The following is a 15,664-nucleotide window of genomic DNA, read 5'->3' as shown; positions in this document are numbered from 1 at the left end:
GGTAATTATCAAATCCCCCATTCCTCCAAACTAGGGCTATTGAATATCAAGATATTCATTGGCCCTTTGTTTCTCTTTATTCAACAGCCGCCCAATAGATGCAGCAGCAGCAGCAGCAGCAGCAATGGCAGCAGGTGGAACACCACCCACAGGCATGGAGTGTGGCCACCAGGAAGACAGCACATCATCTTCTGGGAGCCCTCCCTCGCATCGTCAGCGTTTGACGGTAAGTTTTTATTTCCAAAATCCATCATCTCTGTAATATATGTCTATTCATTGCCTTTTATTTCAAAACAGGAATCACAAGATGAAGAGGAGCTCCCAGAAGAAGAAGGAAGGGGTGGACAGACACCTGGAGTGGGCTCACAATTGGTAAGTTTTTTGCATCAAACGCAGAAACACAACATCACACTACACACAACACATAGAAAACAATGTTCTGCAGACCACACACAGCAAACAAATGCCTACATCAAAAGACATAACATTTTTTGTTTTCTTCTCTAGTCTTCCCAATCTGGTGCTCGGCCAAGAGGTCCTCGCAGTGCCTCCCAGGGTCGTCGGCGACAGCAACGCGGCGGTCACCAGCGTGTAAGTATAAATATTTTTGCTTTGTTTTTTTGCACTTTTTATTTCATTTCTTTTGTGGAGGCTAATTATGTTATTTTTGTCTTTTTCTTTAACAGCCTTCACAGCGTGCTCCCGACTCTGACGGTGAGGATGGAGGACTCGATGTGGACCACCTCATCGATCTCGTCAGAGAAAGGGAGCCGCTCTGGAATATGGCTGACCGCCGCCACGCTGACCTTATCGTTACCCGACGACTCTGGGAGGAAATCTGTTCGCTCCTTGTGGGCCGCTGGGAGGACCTAGATGTTCGGGCCCAGATTAAAGAGCGTAAGTATATACAGTACCGGTTGCTTGATGTAAACCAGTGTTTCCCGAACTCCAGTCCTCGTGGTCCCCACGGATCATGTGTTCAGGATTTCTATTTACTATGGAAATCCTGAAAACATGACCCCTGGGGACCATGAGGACTGGAGTTTGTGAAACACTGATGTTGTATACTAACCACTCCTTTCTCGTTTCAGGGAACAGAATTGTGAATCGGTGGCGGTCTGTGAGGGATTGTTTCAAGAAGGAGTTCAATAAAGAGATGCGGGCCCCGAGTGGATCTGGAGGACGCAGGAGCAAGTACAAGTACGCACAAGCCCTGTCGTTCCTCCGGGAAACAATGCTCACTAGAAGGTAAATATTACACACATGTGAAAAAAAATGTTAGATGTAACTTTTTTTTTTCAGCCAGGGCCATACCATGTCAGTATTTTAATTGTTTTTTTTTCTCTTTATTCCACAGCACGGTGAGCAGCACTCGGGAGCCTGCACGATTGGACCCTTCTGAGGCGATCCCTGAGGAGACCGGCACCGAGGGACACTTCGACCGCCCCGGTACATCTGCACCTTCCCAGCCTTCCCACACATTCGACCCATCTGTCCCATCCACCAGCACAGGAGCATCGTGGCCGCCTACATTACATGAAGCTGCTGGTGAGGAGATCGCTTTCCCTTTACCCCACCCTTCTGCCCCTGCCACCTCTAGTACACCCGCGGGTACTGGGCGGCAGCGGCAGAGGGGTCAGGAAAAGAGTTATGCGCCACAGTTCTTGCATCTGAATGCATCTTTCCAGAACTGTCTAAAAGTCTTGTCAGAGCAAATCTCCGCAGGCTTTCAGCAGATCAACTCCAGCATTCTGGAGGTGAAGACACTTCTGCAAACCATGCATTCAGAAGCAAGATCTTCGCCAAACCACACCTTTTTCAGGTCTGTTGTGGAGCGCATGGCAACACTATCTCCTACCCAGCAGATGCATGTAATGCATTCGTGCCACGGTGCTCTACAGCAGGTTACCTCCCAACCTCCACCTCCCACCACTGTAGTTCCTCCACCTGCACCCCCTCCAGCCACTTTCCATCCTCCCCCTCCTATTACATCTGCACCCCCTCCAGCCACTTTCCATCCTCCCCCTCCTATTACATCTGCACCCCCTCCAGCCACTTTCCATCCTCCCCCTCCTATTACATACCAGCAACCTCACCAGTACCAGCAACCTTCCCAGTACCAGCAACCTCCCCAGTACCAGACATCTCCCCACTTCCAGCAACCTGCCCCGTACCAAACTCCTTCCCCGTACCAAACTCCTTCCCCATACAACTTTACATCATCATCTGCTCCTACAGTCCCTGCCCAACCCTCCACTCCACCGCCCACCACCTCTTCTGCCTCCCACATGTCCACCCATTCTGTAGCTTTTTCCACACCATCACCTCTAACTGTTCCTTCCCCACCACGATCCCAGTCCTCTCTCCACACTCCCATTGTCGAAGTGTCCCGCAGCCCCTCCAGCAGTATTTCCACCCCACACTACACCGAGTTATAATGTTTTTTTTGTAATAAAAATGCCCATTGGGTTTCAAACCTTTATTAAAAAAGTTTTTTTTAACTTTAAAAACAGTTTACACAAAAAAAAATATTTTAAATAAAAGTTAAATTATTGTTTACACTGGTTGTCTGTCATTTCTTTCTGCGGCGAAATATGTTTAAAAAAAAGGTTAAATACAGGGTATTTAAAAGGTAAAAAGGTATTCAAAACCAGGTATATAACTGTGGGTAAATTTTAGCTTTTTGCCACAGTTGTGTTCCTGGTTGTGTTTGAAGCAAAGTATTTCACCTGAAAAGTTGTGTTTATTGTTGGTGATTTCCTAACAATGTACACAACTTTTGTTAAAAGGTGAAATACTTTGCATAAAACACAACCAGGTACACACCTGTGGCCTAAAGCTAAAAATAGTAAGACCATGACAAGATAGCCAACTTTGGTTGGCAAAGGTATATACTGTTGGTCCAGAAGGTACACAAGTTTGGTTAGGGCACAAATCTTTCACACTCTGTCATCCTGCCAGTGTACTCTGCCTTGAGGTGACAAAGTATAGTGCAAAATTGTCCCTCATTACTGAAACCGTCACAGAACTTCTAGTGGTAATATTTCCAATGACAACATCCATCTTCGCCAGTAACTTGCTCTTCTCTCCAACCTGCACTTTCTCCTCTACAACCTGTCAAAGAAGGGCTGTAGGAACATGCTATATATAGTTTTCCAGTAGCCAATCCCGTTCGGAAGGCCACAAGGGTCAATTTTAAAAACCAGATCCGGCGTAATCCGTCGAAAAACGGATAGAAAAACGGATGAACCGGATGAGACGGATCCGGTTTTGTCTGTCAAGAACAAGACGGATCCGGCAGAAAACCGGATCCGGCACATCAGGTTTTACAAAACATTTGCTGGATCCGGCATTCCGGCACGACGCCGGATCGCGCCTGACGCCGAAAACCTGATGTGTGAAAGTAGCCTTACACAGACACCTTATTTGCGCAGTCATCAGCCCAAATGTATAGAAGAAAACTGAGCGCTGTCCTCAGCATCCTTCTTCAGTCCGGTAGAGAATGAAAGGTGTGACAGCATCCTTCATCAGTCCGGTAGAGAATGAATGGAGTGACAGCATCCTTCATTAGTCCGGTAGAGAATGAATGGATTAACAGTCATAAACTGAATACAACTATAATTATAAGCATTAATGGGGTTGAAATCATGGCTGCCCTTTTCCAAAAACAGCGTGACACTTCCCTATAAATTGTGTGCGCTAAAAGGAAATAGGGCAACAATACCAGACACAACTTGTGTAAAGATGTGGGGCTGTTTTGGGGAGAAAGCCTTAACTCTTTAAGACTAGACAATGCCTTCAATGCCACATGTATCCAGGTCAGTATACCAGATCCAGACACATACGGAGCTGTCGGCTATCTAACCCTCTCTCTGCTGTGGTCAACTGCGCAATCCTCCCCTCCAACAGACACAGTAATATCACGTCAGTGACTATGTACAGTACTGTGCAAAGTTTTAGGCAGGTGTGGTAAAAAGGCTGCAACGCAAGAATGCTTTCAAAACTATAAGTGTTCATAGTTTATTTTTATCAATTGAAAAAAAGCAAAGTGAATGAACAAAACAGAAATCTAAAATCACATCAATATTTGGTGTGACCGCTCATTGCTTTCATCAGTTTTTTTTTTTTTTTTTTTTTTAAACTTGTCAGATACATCTTAGAGAACTAACCACAGATCTTCTGGACATGTAGGCTTGAGCAAATTCTTCTCTCTTCATGCAATCCCAGACAGACTGGATGATGGGGAGATCAGGGCTCTGTGGGCCCATATCATCACTTCCAGGACTCATTGTACTTCTTTAAGCTGAAGATATTTTTAGTGACAATGGCTTTGGTGTCATTGTCCTGCTGCAGAATAAAATTGGAGCCAACTGGACACCTCCCTGATGGTATTACATGATGGATAAGTATCTGCCTGTGTTTCTCAGCATTGTGAACACCACTAATCATGACAAAATCCTCAACTTCATTTGCTGAAATGCAGCCCCAGACCAGCAAGGACCCTCCACCATGCTTCACTGTTCCTGCAGACACTCATTATTGTACCACTCTCCAGCAATTAGGCTAAACAAACTGCCTTCTGGTACAGCCAAATATTTCACATTTCATCTCAGTTCACATCATCTGCCATTTTTGTGCTGACCAGCTCCTATGTTTTTGTGCACAGTTGAGTCACCTGGCCTTGCTTTCATGTCAAAAGTATATTGTTGTATTTTTGGCCACAATCCTTTCATGAAGACCACTTCTGACCAGATTTTCCAAAAAGTAGATGGGCGTAGCTAGATCCCACTGGTTGCTGCCAGTTTTGAACTGATGGCACTGCTACTCATCTTCTGATTTTGATGGGAAGTAATAAGCAAGATGTGTCTTTCATCTGCTAAGTTTCTTTGGTTGAACACTATTTACAGTTCTCAACGATGCGCATTCCTTGGTGCTTTTTCTAAAGAGTTTGAACAGCACATCTTGAAAACCCAGTTTGCTATGAAATCTTTGCCTGGGAGAGACCTTGGTGATGCAGTATAACTACCTTGTGTCTTGTTACTGTGCTCAGTATATGAGATCCTGGCACATATGGCGCTCTTGCCTTGCTGACCCTCTCTGCTGCTGACAACTCCGGCCTTGCCCCCATCACAGACATTCTTATGGTATGGATTGAAGACTATCTATATAACATGTCCTGTTCCTTTTTTTTTTTCTCAGCTTTGGATTTTAAGTTCCCGGCAGATTCTGAAGGAAGACTATATTATCTTCAGGGACAAATTGAAGGAAATATCCAGAAATGGAGAGTCTGACCAGACTTTGAGATATGGGGGTCTAGGCAGATCTACAGGTACAGCGCCGAATTAGATATGTATATACTGTACATAAATAAAAATGTATTTTATTAATTGCTATTTTGTGTTATTTTTTTCTTTTCTAAAATGACCAATAGATTTTGATGCACTGTGCATGGGAACACAAGAATGGAGTATGGAGCAGAGCTCGGATATGTGAAGCCTTGTACTACTGCACGGTAAGGACCTTTGCTAATGGAGGTGATGACATGATCATATTCACTGAAATATGGACGTTATTAATAAAATGTGGACGGTATGCTGACTTGCACACTCACAATGGACGCAATATAGACACTTGGCATCTTTAGGGTATCTAGTGGTATAGACATTTTTTTTTTTAGTTAGTGGTGGATTTACTCCTGCATTTTCAGTGGAGTTAGTCATAAATCAATGTACACTCTTTAATGAGTTGGAGAGGAAAACTGGCTTCTTAGGGCACGTATACAAAACTACACTCAATACAAGCCATGATTCCCCTGTCCAATAATCAGTAAAATGATTCCACCACTATGGGAAGCATTGGGGAATGGCGCTACATACCTATATCTATGGAGGCCTTCCCTCTCAGCAGTAGTTTAAGGCACTCGGCGTTGTCCGTTAAGCAGCAGTAATGAAGTGCGGTGCTGCCTTTCACAGTCTGTTTGTCCAAATTACCACTGCAGACAAGAGGTTAGAAAACTATAAGAGACGATACAGGATCAGGAAGATGGACATTATGCATAAAGCTGTGCAGGAGTAGAAGAGGTTGATCATACAATGTAAGGACACAGGGTACAGCTAAATATATAATATCCTAAATACTACGACACGTCACCAGGAGAGGCCACTACAGGCTCAACAGTATTTCACATGTCCTATTACCTTTATCCCCCCCCCCCCCCCCCCCCAAAAAAAAAACAAAAAATTCGTTAAAATGAACCGTTTAAAAAGTATCTCCACCAAAACTACTTTCATAGGGGAATGCAGCTGCTGCGGGCTTCTATTCGCTAGGTGGGAACAGTCTCGCAGGGAGGAAAGTGTTAACGGTGCGGAGGACAGGTATAGACAAAGTAGTAGTTATTGTGACTGCACCCTCCTCCGCTAGGCTAGGGCTTTATGACGACGCTTAGACGAGAGTCGCCCATAGGGAAACCATCTAAGTCAATGTTTGGAATTTTTCTTATAGAAATAAGGCCAAAGGCATAGAACATGTTATCATTAATGCCAGAAAAAGAGCATTTCACAATGGGTGAGTGGGCACATTCATCGGGAGAAATGGAAATTTTTCAAACGTGTGCACCATTTTATATCTTTTGTGATGGAGATGGATTCCCATCTGTAAAGGAACCAAAGCATTAAAAAAAAATATATATATATACACACACACATATACTTTTACACATGTATTTTTTTTTATTGTGTTCTGCAATAAATGTTACAGTGAAAGGTAAAAATTATACAGCGACATGTTACAATTTAGAATCAAATTATACCATGCAGTACTAAATGATAAAAACAAAGCAAGTGCAATCAATGTCACCATACAATGTTCATATATTACTAAAACACTTCTCTATGTTATGAACAAAAATAAATTTTTACTAATAAAAAAAAAATTAGTGTTAGATGATGGAGGCCCCAGATAGTCTAGCATGTGTACAACGCTTCTCGCTCTACGCTTATAAGATGTGATTCTTCTGAGACTATAGAAAAGGTGTCCCAGCAAGTGTAATTTGGGACAGGTGGCCCTAAATTTTACATGGTGCAACTCACAGCACACAAGACTTTTTTTTTTTTTTTTTAAAACACCAAGCCATGGCAGTGGTACACGTATGACAGTATTATGTGCCAAGGAACGGTTCTGGTACATTCTGAAATTTGGATCGGCATTACAATTTCATCATCTGCTTCCCATTCTCCATTTTTTTTCAGATTAGTCTCGCACTAAAGATTAAAAATGGAGATTGTAACTAGTGATGAGCGAATGTGCTCGGGTAACACCTTATCTGAGCATGCTCTTGTACCGAGTGACTTCAGCGTGCTCGAAAATAGAATTAGACTTACCGGTAATTCGGTTTCTAGGAACCTTCCACGACAGCTACATCGGAGGATGTCTTCCCCGCCCTAATAGGGGACAGGAACAGGAAGAGGTTAAATACCCCTCCCCTTCCTGCAACTACCAGTGTTTTCCTGGACACCAGTATGAATAGTGACCACCAAAGTGCAGGAATCATCCAATAAGAATATCGGATAGGGAGGGAAATTAGTGCCGTCGTGGAAGGTTCCTAGAAACCGAATTACCGGTAAGTCTAATTTTATTTTCTCTAGTCACCTTCCACGACAGCTACATCTGAGTAATACCAACAGCTAATTTCTCTAGGGGGGGAATCACGGCCTGCAGCACTCTTCTCCCAAATGTTAAATCCCCATTGAAATTTAGCCTGTAACGCCTGATGAATGTGTGGATGGACGACCAGGGGCGGTTCTGCATATCCGCTCTGACGAAGCATTCCACTTTTTTGCTCATGATGTTGCTATCGCATGGGTAGAATGTGCCCTCAGTGAGGCGGGTGGAGCCAGCTTCTGTGATACGTAAGTCAGGCAGATAGATTGTGTGATCCAATTCGTGATCGTCTTCTTTGACGCCTTCTTGCCTTATTTCGTCCTCCTGAGAACTGGATGTATAAGTTCTGGTGAATCCGCTAGGCTTCACTCTATTGTCGGTAGACAGGACCACCTTGCAAATGTCGAGAGTGTGAAAGGTCTCTTTCTTAGGGTTTGAAGAGCTTGGGCCGAATGAGGATAGTACAATGTCCTGATCCCTATGAAATTTTGAGTAGAAAGGCGTGATCTAATCTCAAGATAATATTATCTGTAATGATTGCAAGGTAAGCTTCTTGAATTGACAGGGCCTGCAATTCTCCTATACGTCTAGCCACAGTAATTGTGACTAAGAGGACGGTTAAAGGGTTAGGTTTCCATGGTCAAGGAATCTTAGGTTTGAGCACTGTGTTGAGATCCCAAGGAGGCCCCTGACTGCAGAGTATAGGACGAATCCCGGCTGCCGAAGCCATAAACCGTAGGATCCAGCGGTGGCTGGCCAGGTCAAGATCAAAAAAGGTGCTAAGGGCTGATATTTATACCTTTAGTGTGCTGGGGATAAGGCTCTGTTCCAGACCTTTTATAAACGTCTAGGGTCTGTGCTACACTGAGATGGAAGGGGATCAGGGGTGCCTGGAGAGTACCAGGGCGTAAACCTTTCCCAGACCTTGGCATAGATGGCCTTTGTTATTGTTTTTTGGCTTTCCTGAAGGGTTTGGATTACCCTATCCGAGAGCCATTTGGCTCTTAGGAATTCGGCCCCAATAATCATGCTGCCAGGTTCCCTTTGCCTACATCCAGGTGTAGCAGACGACCTTGGTGAAGGAGGTCGCCCTTTTTGGGGCAGAAACCAGGACCTTCCTGGGCCATGGCAAGTAGGGCACTGTACCACTTCTTCCGGGCCACAGCGGGACGATTAGTATTGTGGGAACTCTGTTCGTCTGGATTTCCTGAGATGTTTTTTGCCTGCATCGGTATGGGTGGGCAGGTATATGCGAGGTTGGAATCCCACCATTGGGTGAAGGGCACCTATTCCTTGCACTCCGTCCTTGTGGTTGAGGGAGACGAATACCCCTGTCTTCGCATTTTGCCTGTTGGCGACTAGGTCCTCCTCCGCCCCATCTTGAGGCTAGGGACAAGAATACCGTCTGGTCCAGGCGCCACTCCTCCGGATGAACGTCTTCTCGACTGAGGAAATCTGCCTGGGTGTTTGTCAGATCTTTTCCGACGCACTGACCGGTAGAAGATCCTGGCTGCTATTGCCTCCAGGCCGGCGTACTTCTACCCCCTTGGCTGGAGATAGGCCACTGTGGTCATGTTGTCCAAATAGATGCAGACGTGGCGATTTTGGGTTAGCGATGATGACGTCTTTTAGCGCTTTCCCTACCGCCTTCAGTTCACTCAGATTTGAGGAACTGGTGCTGAAGCTCGGCAGCCATCGCCCCTGAAAATAGGATCTCTCTACTACTGCGCCCCAGCCTCGTTGGCTGGCATCTGAGCGGAGTGTTTTCAGGGGAAGCTGAATCCGGCTGACTCCTGAAGATTTCGGTAGTTCAACCACCACCTCAGGGCCGGTTTAACCTGACCAAGGAGGGGGAATCCTTCAGGACAATAGAATTTGTAGCCGCGTAGGCCAGGCGGATCCTGGAATATAAAAGCACGTGGCTTTGTAGAATTTGGGTGTCGGCCTGAGCCCAAGAAACCGCCTGGGTGCATGTGGTCCGAGATCCTAGAGCATACATTGACTCTGAGGGTCAGTGCCCGCTAGTCTTGAACCAGGTTCTTGGTGGACAATGTCGACCTGACAAACCATAGGTAGGAAGGATGCCTTTCCCCTTGAGTCCGAGAGAACAACCAGAAGCTTCCTTCTCGTGGAGGGATAGACCAGGTTCGGTATCCAACCCAGGGATCTTAATATCCCCGGGGTCTTTCCTACGTCCATCTTCTGACATGAGATAGATGGTATGGAGAAGAGGAAGTCATCCAGATATGGGATAACGCCTATCCCCTGGCGCCAGATGAAAATCACTGTTTCCGCCATGATCTTGGAGAGATACGTGGTCGGATGGATTGGCACATGGTAATATGCACCCTTCATCTCTACCGTTGCCATTACCCAGCTCTGTCCGATGACAGGACTGCCCCTGATTGACTCCATTTTGAATTGCCTGTACCGGACAGATTCGTTTAATGGCTTCAGGTTTATGATGATTCAGTGCTTCTCTGATGGCTTCCTCACCAAGAAGGGACGTACATAATGGCGGTGTCCTTCCCTGCTTTGGCTCCCGCGCGTTCTACCGGAGTAGATCTTTGGTAAGGAGCCCTGAAGGTGTGGAGGCTGTAGGGAGGTTACCCCTAAGCATTACGGGGAAGGACTCTCGAACCCAATTTTTAGTCCATCTCATATGGTACGATGGACCCACTGATTTGTGGAGATGGACTGCCAGCGGGTGAAAAAGAGCGAGAGACGACCCCCAACCGGGCGTCATTGCTTATCTGGGGTCTGTTGATGATTAGGGACAAGGATGTTCCTGCCCTTTCCCCTCCTATACTCTGAGTATGTCAACAGGACCAGGGATTCCCCGCCAGTCTCTCATGGCGGTACTGGCCCAGCCTCGAACTGCTTAGCGGCTGTGATCTGATGAGGGCATTCAAATTCAGCTTAGATTAGCTGTTGACAGAGGTTTGGCCACGGGAGGGACGAAAAATCCGTCTCCTAGGATTTCTATGTTTCGGAAGAGATCCTTTCGTCCGAAGCTGTGTCCAGGATATTATCCAGGACAGGCTTGACCCCATAGTGGCCCTGGAAGGGGATGGCGCACCATTTGGAGATAAATCGCCTCCTTTAGGATTTTAACCAGGGCACTCCTCTAGAGGAGTTAGAAAGGACGGCAGCTTTTGCGGCTACCCGGAATTGGTGAGAGCAGTCACGCTCAGCCTAGAAGAGACGGTGCATTAAAGAATTACCCGAGACCTGCGAATTACAGGATGGTCTTCCTGGTCCCGGCCTCTGAAGTTGTTTAGCGACCGCCAGGGGAAGCATCGGCTAGGAACCTCATTGCTTTCTGCAGTAGGGGTAAGGCGTCAGGCATCTTTCCCTCTAAGGTGCCCTGAGTCTGTGCGTAATCAGACACAGGGCAAGTGAAAGCCATATTAGCTTGTAGCAGATTTGTAGAGGTGTCCCAGGCCTTCCTTGATAAGCTCTCAAATATATATATATTTTTCCTTCGATCCACTGGATCTTTGAGCTGGGAGGAGCCCTCAAAGGGATAGGCTTTTTTTTTTATTTTTACATGGAGGCCTCCTTTTATGGAGGATCAGATTCTGTATGTTCTCGTGTACAGGACACCTTCTTTGGGCTTCAGCCCAACATCTCGTCCTGTACCGTGTATTTAACTTCTTCCTCCTCCACCCTATGGTGCTCTTAACCATACTGATTAGCTCACCCACATTCTCAGAACCAAGTGATATTTCTTGTTCCCTGGTTTTAGGGGTGGACGTGGAAAAGGAACCCTCAATCTCCCGAGCGTCCCCTGAATCCGAGGACTGAATTTCGTCTGAGTCAGATTCTATCAGAGCTTTCTTCCTCCTCCTAGAGGGAGGCGGTCTGGAAGAAGGGAGCCATGGAGGAGTAAACCTCCTGTATTATGAAGGTTTTGATGCTATCCAGGAGAGAGGGCTGCTCAGCCCGAAGGACCTCTCTGTACAGGACGGCAGAGCTTTCCTCGTATGTCGAGGGAGTCTGGCAGCACACATTTTACACTTGTGGCTTGTTCTCATAGGGTCAGAGACCTTTTCTCCCCCATTAGAGAGAGAGAGGTATGCTACGCCATTTTAGTAAATAATGCTGGATAGCCAGGGCCGACGCCTGCTACTTACAGTAGGAGGGGGTACACTGGGCTCTGCCGACGCAGAGAGAGAGGGCTTGTTACCGTCCATGCCGTCTACAGTCAGACAGGTGTCTTACCTGGTGATCTCCTCACCCGGACCTTGAAGATCGAGGGTCCAGCGTTGTTTGTGCACCTCCTCCTCCCTTTGGCCCAATGAGGGGAACCACATGAGGACGCCCCAGAATGTGACCGCCGGTCCCAGGAGTAACGCGCCCCCCAGCGCACACGTGCGCTCCACCGTGGAACGCATAGGGACAGACCGGAAACAACGCACGCCCCTAAGCGACGCGCGCCCCAGTGGAAAGCCCAGTATCGGTCGAAGTGGAGGAACGCCACCCCTGGCCAGCGCGAGCCCCTGGGACCAGCAGCACGGAGGAGGAGGAAGCCGGGGAACTATCTGGAGGACCCCGGCGCGCACATCACCGCCTCGCTTTACCACCGAATGGGGTGAAGGAGAGGCGGGAGAGTCCCGAGTCCCACCATGCAGGCGGAGACGGGAGCAGCCACCGGAGGAGGAGAGCAGGGCCCCCGACCTCGGCTGCCCGGCATCTGACAGGTATCCCAGCTGATACTGGGCGTGGGGTGCTCCCGATCGCCGGCCACGGCAGCATCATCGTAGACCTCTTCATGCCCCATAGGGGACAGGAAAACACTGGTAGTTGCAGGAAGGGGAGGGGTATTTAACCTCTTCCTGTTCCTGTCCCCTATTAGGGCGGGGAAGACCTCCTCCGATGTAGCTGTCGTGGAAGGTGACTAGAGAAAAAAAAATGTTTGAGTCTCCACGGCTGTATGTCTCGCGGATGTTTTGACAGGTGCAATATATGCAGGGATTGTCCGCTTCTTAGGCATGTGTTACATGTGTTGCGACTGTTGAACAGCTACGAGACATGCAGCCGCGGGGACTTGAACATATTTTTCGAGGACGCCGAAGTCACTCGTCACTATTTGTAACGAATGGCGCTTTCTAACGCACCTTTATTTGATAACTTTGCCCCTAGGAGATTACAAATACACTACCAGAAGGATTGCTAGTAGACGTACCTGTTTTGCACCAGGAAATCAACTATGTGCAGTGAGGTGCGGTCGACAGATCTGACAGCGAGATGCAGCGCGGTTTCTCCTTTCTCCTATAATAGAAATGGGGAAGCATATCTGATGTCAAACAAGGCAGGTGATCACGTTTGATAAGCCACGGTCAGGCAGACTTCATCCCATCCGCAGTATTATATAACATGCATGCATCGGGTCACTGTCCCACGCATACAAGGTGACCTTGTATTATAAAGACGTATAGCTTATGCGACTCATGGGAGCAGGATGCACTGTATTACTGCACATGCGATAAAAAGAGAGTTTTATATATATATATATATATATATATATATATATATATATATATATATATATATATATATACACACACACACATATATATACACATGCATACACACACACATACACACACACACAGTACAGACCAAAAGTTTGGACACACTTTCTCATTCAAAGAGTTTTCTTTATTTTCACGACTATGAAAATAGTAGATTCACTCCCTATCTGATATTCTTATTGGACGATTCCTGCACTTTGGTGGTCACTATTCATACTGGTGTCCAGGAAAACACTGGTAGTTGCAGGAAGGGGAGGGGTATTTAACCTCTTCCTGTCCCCTATTAGGGCAGGGAAGACATCCTCCGATGTAGCTGTCGTGGAAGGTTCCTAGAAACCGAATTACCGGTAAGTCTAATTCTATTTTCGATTCACTCTGAAGGCATCAAAACTATGAACACATGTGGAATTATATAATTAACAAAAAAGTGTGAAACAACTGAAAATATGTCTAATATTCTAGGTTCTTCAAAGTAGCCACCTTTTGCTTTGATTACTGCTTTGCACACTCTTTGCATTCTCTTGATGAGCTTCAAGAGGTAGTCACCGGAAATGGTCTTCCAACAGTCTTGAAGGAGTTCCCAGAGATGTTGTTGGCCCTTTTGCCTTCTCTCTGCGGTCCAGCTCACCCCAAACCATCTTGATTGGGTTCAGGTCTGGTGACTGTGGAGGCCAGGTCATCTGGCGTAGCAACCCATCACTCTCCTTGGTCAAATAGCACTTACACAGCCTGAAGGTGTGTTTGGGGTCATTGTCCTGTTGAAAAATAAATGATGGTCCAACTAAATGCAAACCGGATGGAATAACATGCTGCTGCAAGATGTTGTGGTAGCCATGCTGGTTCAGTATGCCTTCAATTTTGAATAAATCCCCAATGGTGTCACCAGCAAAGCACCATCACACCTCCTCCTCCATGCTTCACAGTGGGAACCAGGCACGTAGAGTCCATTTCTGCGTCGCACAAAGACAAGGTGGTTGGAACAAAGGTCTCAAATTTGGACTCATCATACAAAAGCACAGATTTCCACTGGTCTAATGTCCATTCCTTGTGTTCTTTAGCCCAAACAAGTCTCTTCTGCTTGTTGCCTGTCCTTAGCAGTGGTTATCTAGCAGCTATTTTACCATGAAGGCCTGCTGCACAAAGTGAAGTCTTAACAGTTGTTGTAGAGATGTGTCTGCTGCTAGAACTCTGTGTGGCATTGACCTGGTCTCTAATCTGAGCTGCTGTTAACCTGCGATTTCTGAGGCTGGTGACTCGGATGAACTTATCCTCCGCAGCAGAAGTGACTCTTGGTCTTCCTTTCCTGGGGCGGTCCTCATGTGAGCCAGTTTCTTTGTAGTGCTTGATGGTTTTTGCCACTGCACTTGGGGACACTTGCAAAGCTTTCCCAATTTTTCGGACTGACTGACCTTAATTTCTTAAAGTAATGATGGGCACTCATTTTTCTATACTTAGCTACTTTTTTCTTGCCATAATACAAATTCTAACAGTCTATGCAGTAGGACTGTCAGCTGTGTATCCACCAGACTTCTGCACAACACAACTGATGGTCCCAACCCCATTTATAAGGCAAGAAACACCACTTATTAAACCTGACAGGGCACACCTGTGAAGTGAAAACCATTTCCGGTGACTACGTCTTGAAGCTCATCAAGAGAATGCCAAGAGTGTGCAAAGCAGTAATCAAAGCAAAAGGAGGCTACTTTGAAGAACCTAGAATATAAGACATTTTCAGTTGATTCACACTTTTTCTGTTAATTAAATAATTCCACATGTGTTAATTCATAGTTTTGATTCCTTCAGAGTGAATCTACAATTTTCATAGTCATGAAAATAAAGAAAACTCTTTGAATGAGAAGGTGTGTCCAAACTTTTGGTCTGTACTGTATATATATATATATATATATATATATATATATATATATATATATATATATACACACACACATACACATATACACACCCACACACATACATACACAGTGCAGTGATAGATTCATCAAGACTGGTGTAACACTTCGAGTGGCGTGTCCACGTGGCGTGAGCCTCTGTGACTCGCACCAGAAAAGCTACTCTAGTGAGGAATTTGTATAGCATTTCTGATATAAAAAGACACCTGCACTTTCCATCAATTGGAAGTGGCCACGCCATGGCTCCGCTTATTTCAACAAAAAAGTGGAGTGAAAACTCCAAAAGTCGCAATGTTTTTATGCAACTCCGCATAGTGCAAACACTTTTGTGGCTTAAAAGTTTTTGATGAATATTCGGTCCTGTTCATTAAAATAAAACACATGCAGGATATCCACCAATCACACACGAGTCCCAGCTGGTATGTGTACAAGGAAAGTCATCGGTGCTACTAACGTCCCAATGAAAAAGTGGTCACAGACACCCGCATTAAAGAGAATCATGTATAATTCGAAAAAGGCCTAGTATTCAAATCAAGTTTATATAGTAAATTATTTTTT

General features: G+C 45.9%; 1 protein-coding gene across 3 annotated transcripts in view; it reads right to left on the bottom strand.

Annotated features, from left to right (window-relative positions):
• ASAP2 (ArfGAP with SH3 domain, ankyrin repeat and PH domain 2) overlaps positions 1 to 15,664 on the bottom strand; it is a 221,883-nt gene that overhangs the window by 18,695 nt on the left and 187,524 nt on the right. For all 3 annotated transcript variants that reach the window (XM_073568181.1, XM_073568182.1, XM_073568183.1), the window contains 2 exons: positions 12,848 to 12,933; positions 5,877 to 5,992 (listed from right to left, as the gene is read on the bottom strand). In XM_073568181.1, the coding sequence (XP_073424282.1) occupies positions 5,877 to 5,992; positions 12,848 to 12,933 (202 nt within the window). The remainder of the gene's footprint in view (positions 1 to 5,876; positions 5,993 to 12,847; positions 12,934 to 15,664) is intronic.

This window comes from Dendrobates tinctorius, unplaced genomic scaffold, assembly GCF_039654945.1.
Source record: "Dendrobates tinctorius isolate UK_male_01 unplaced genomic scaffold, ASM3965494v1 ptg000021l, whole genome shotgun sequence".
NCBI lineage: Eukaryota > Metazoa > Chordata > Amphibia > Anura > Dendrobatidae > Dendrobates > Dendrobates tinctorius.
Note: the sequence above shows the minus strand (reverse complement) of the source record. Positions and strands in the feature narration are given on the sequence as shown.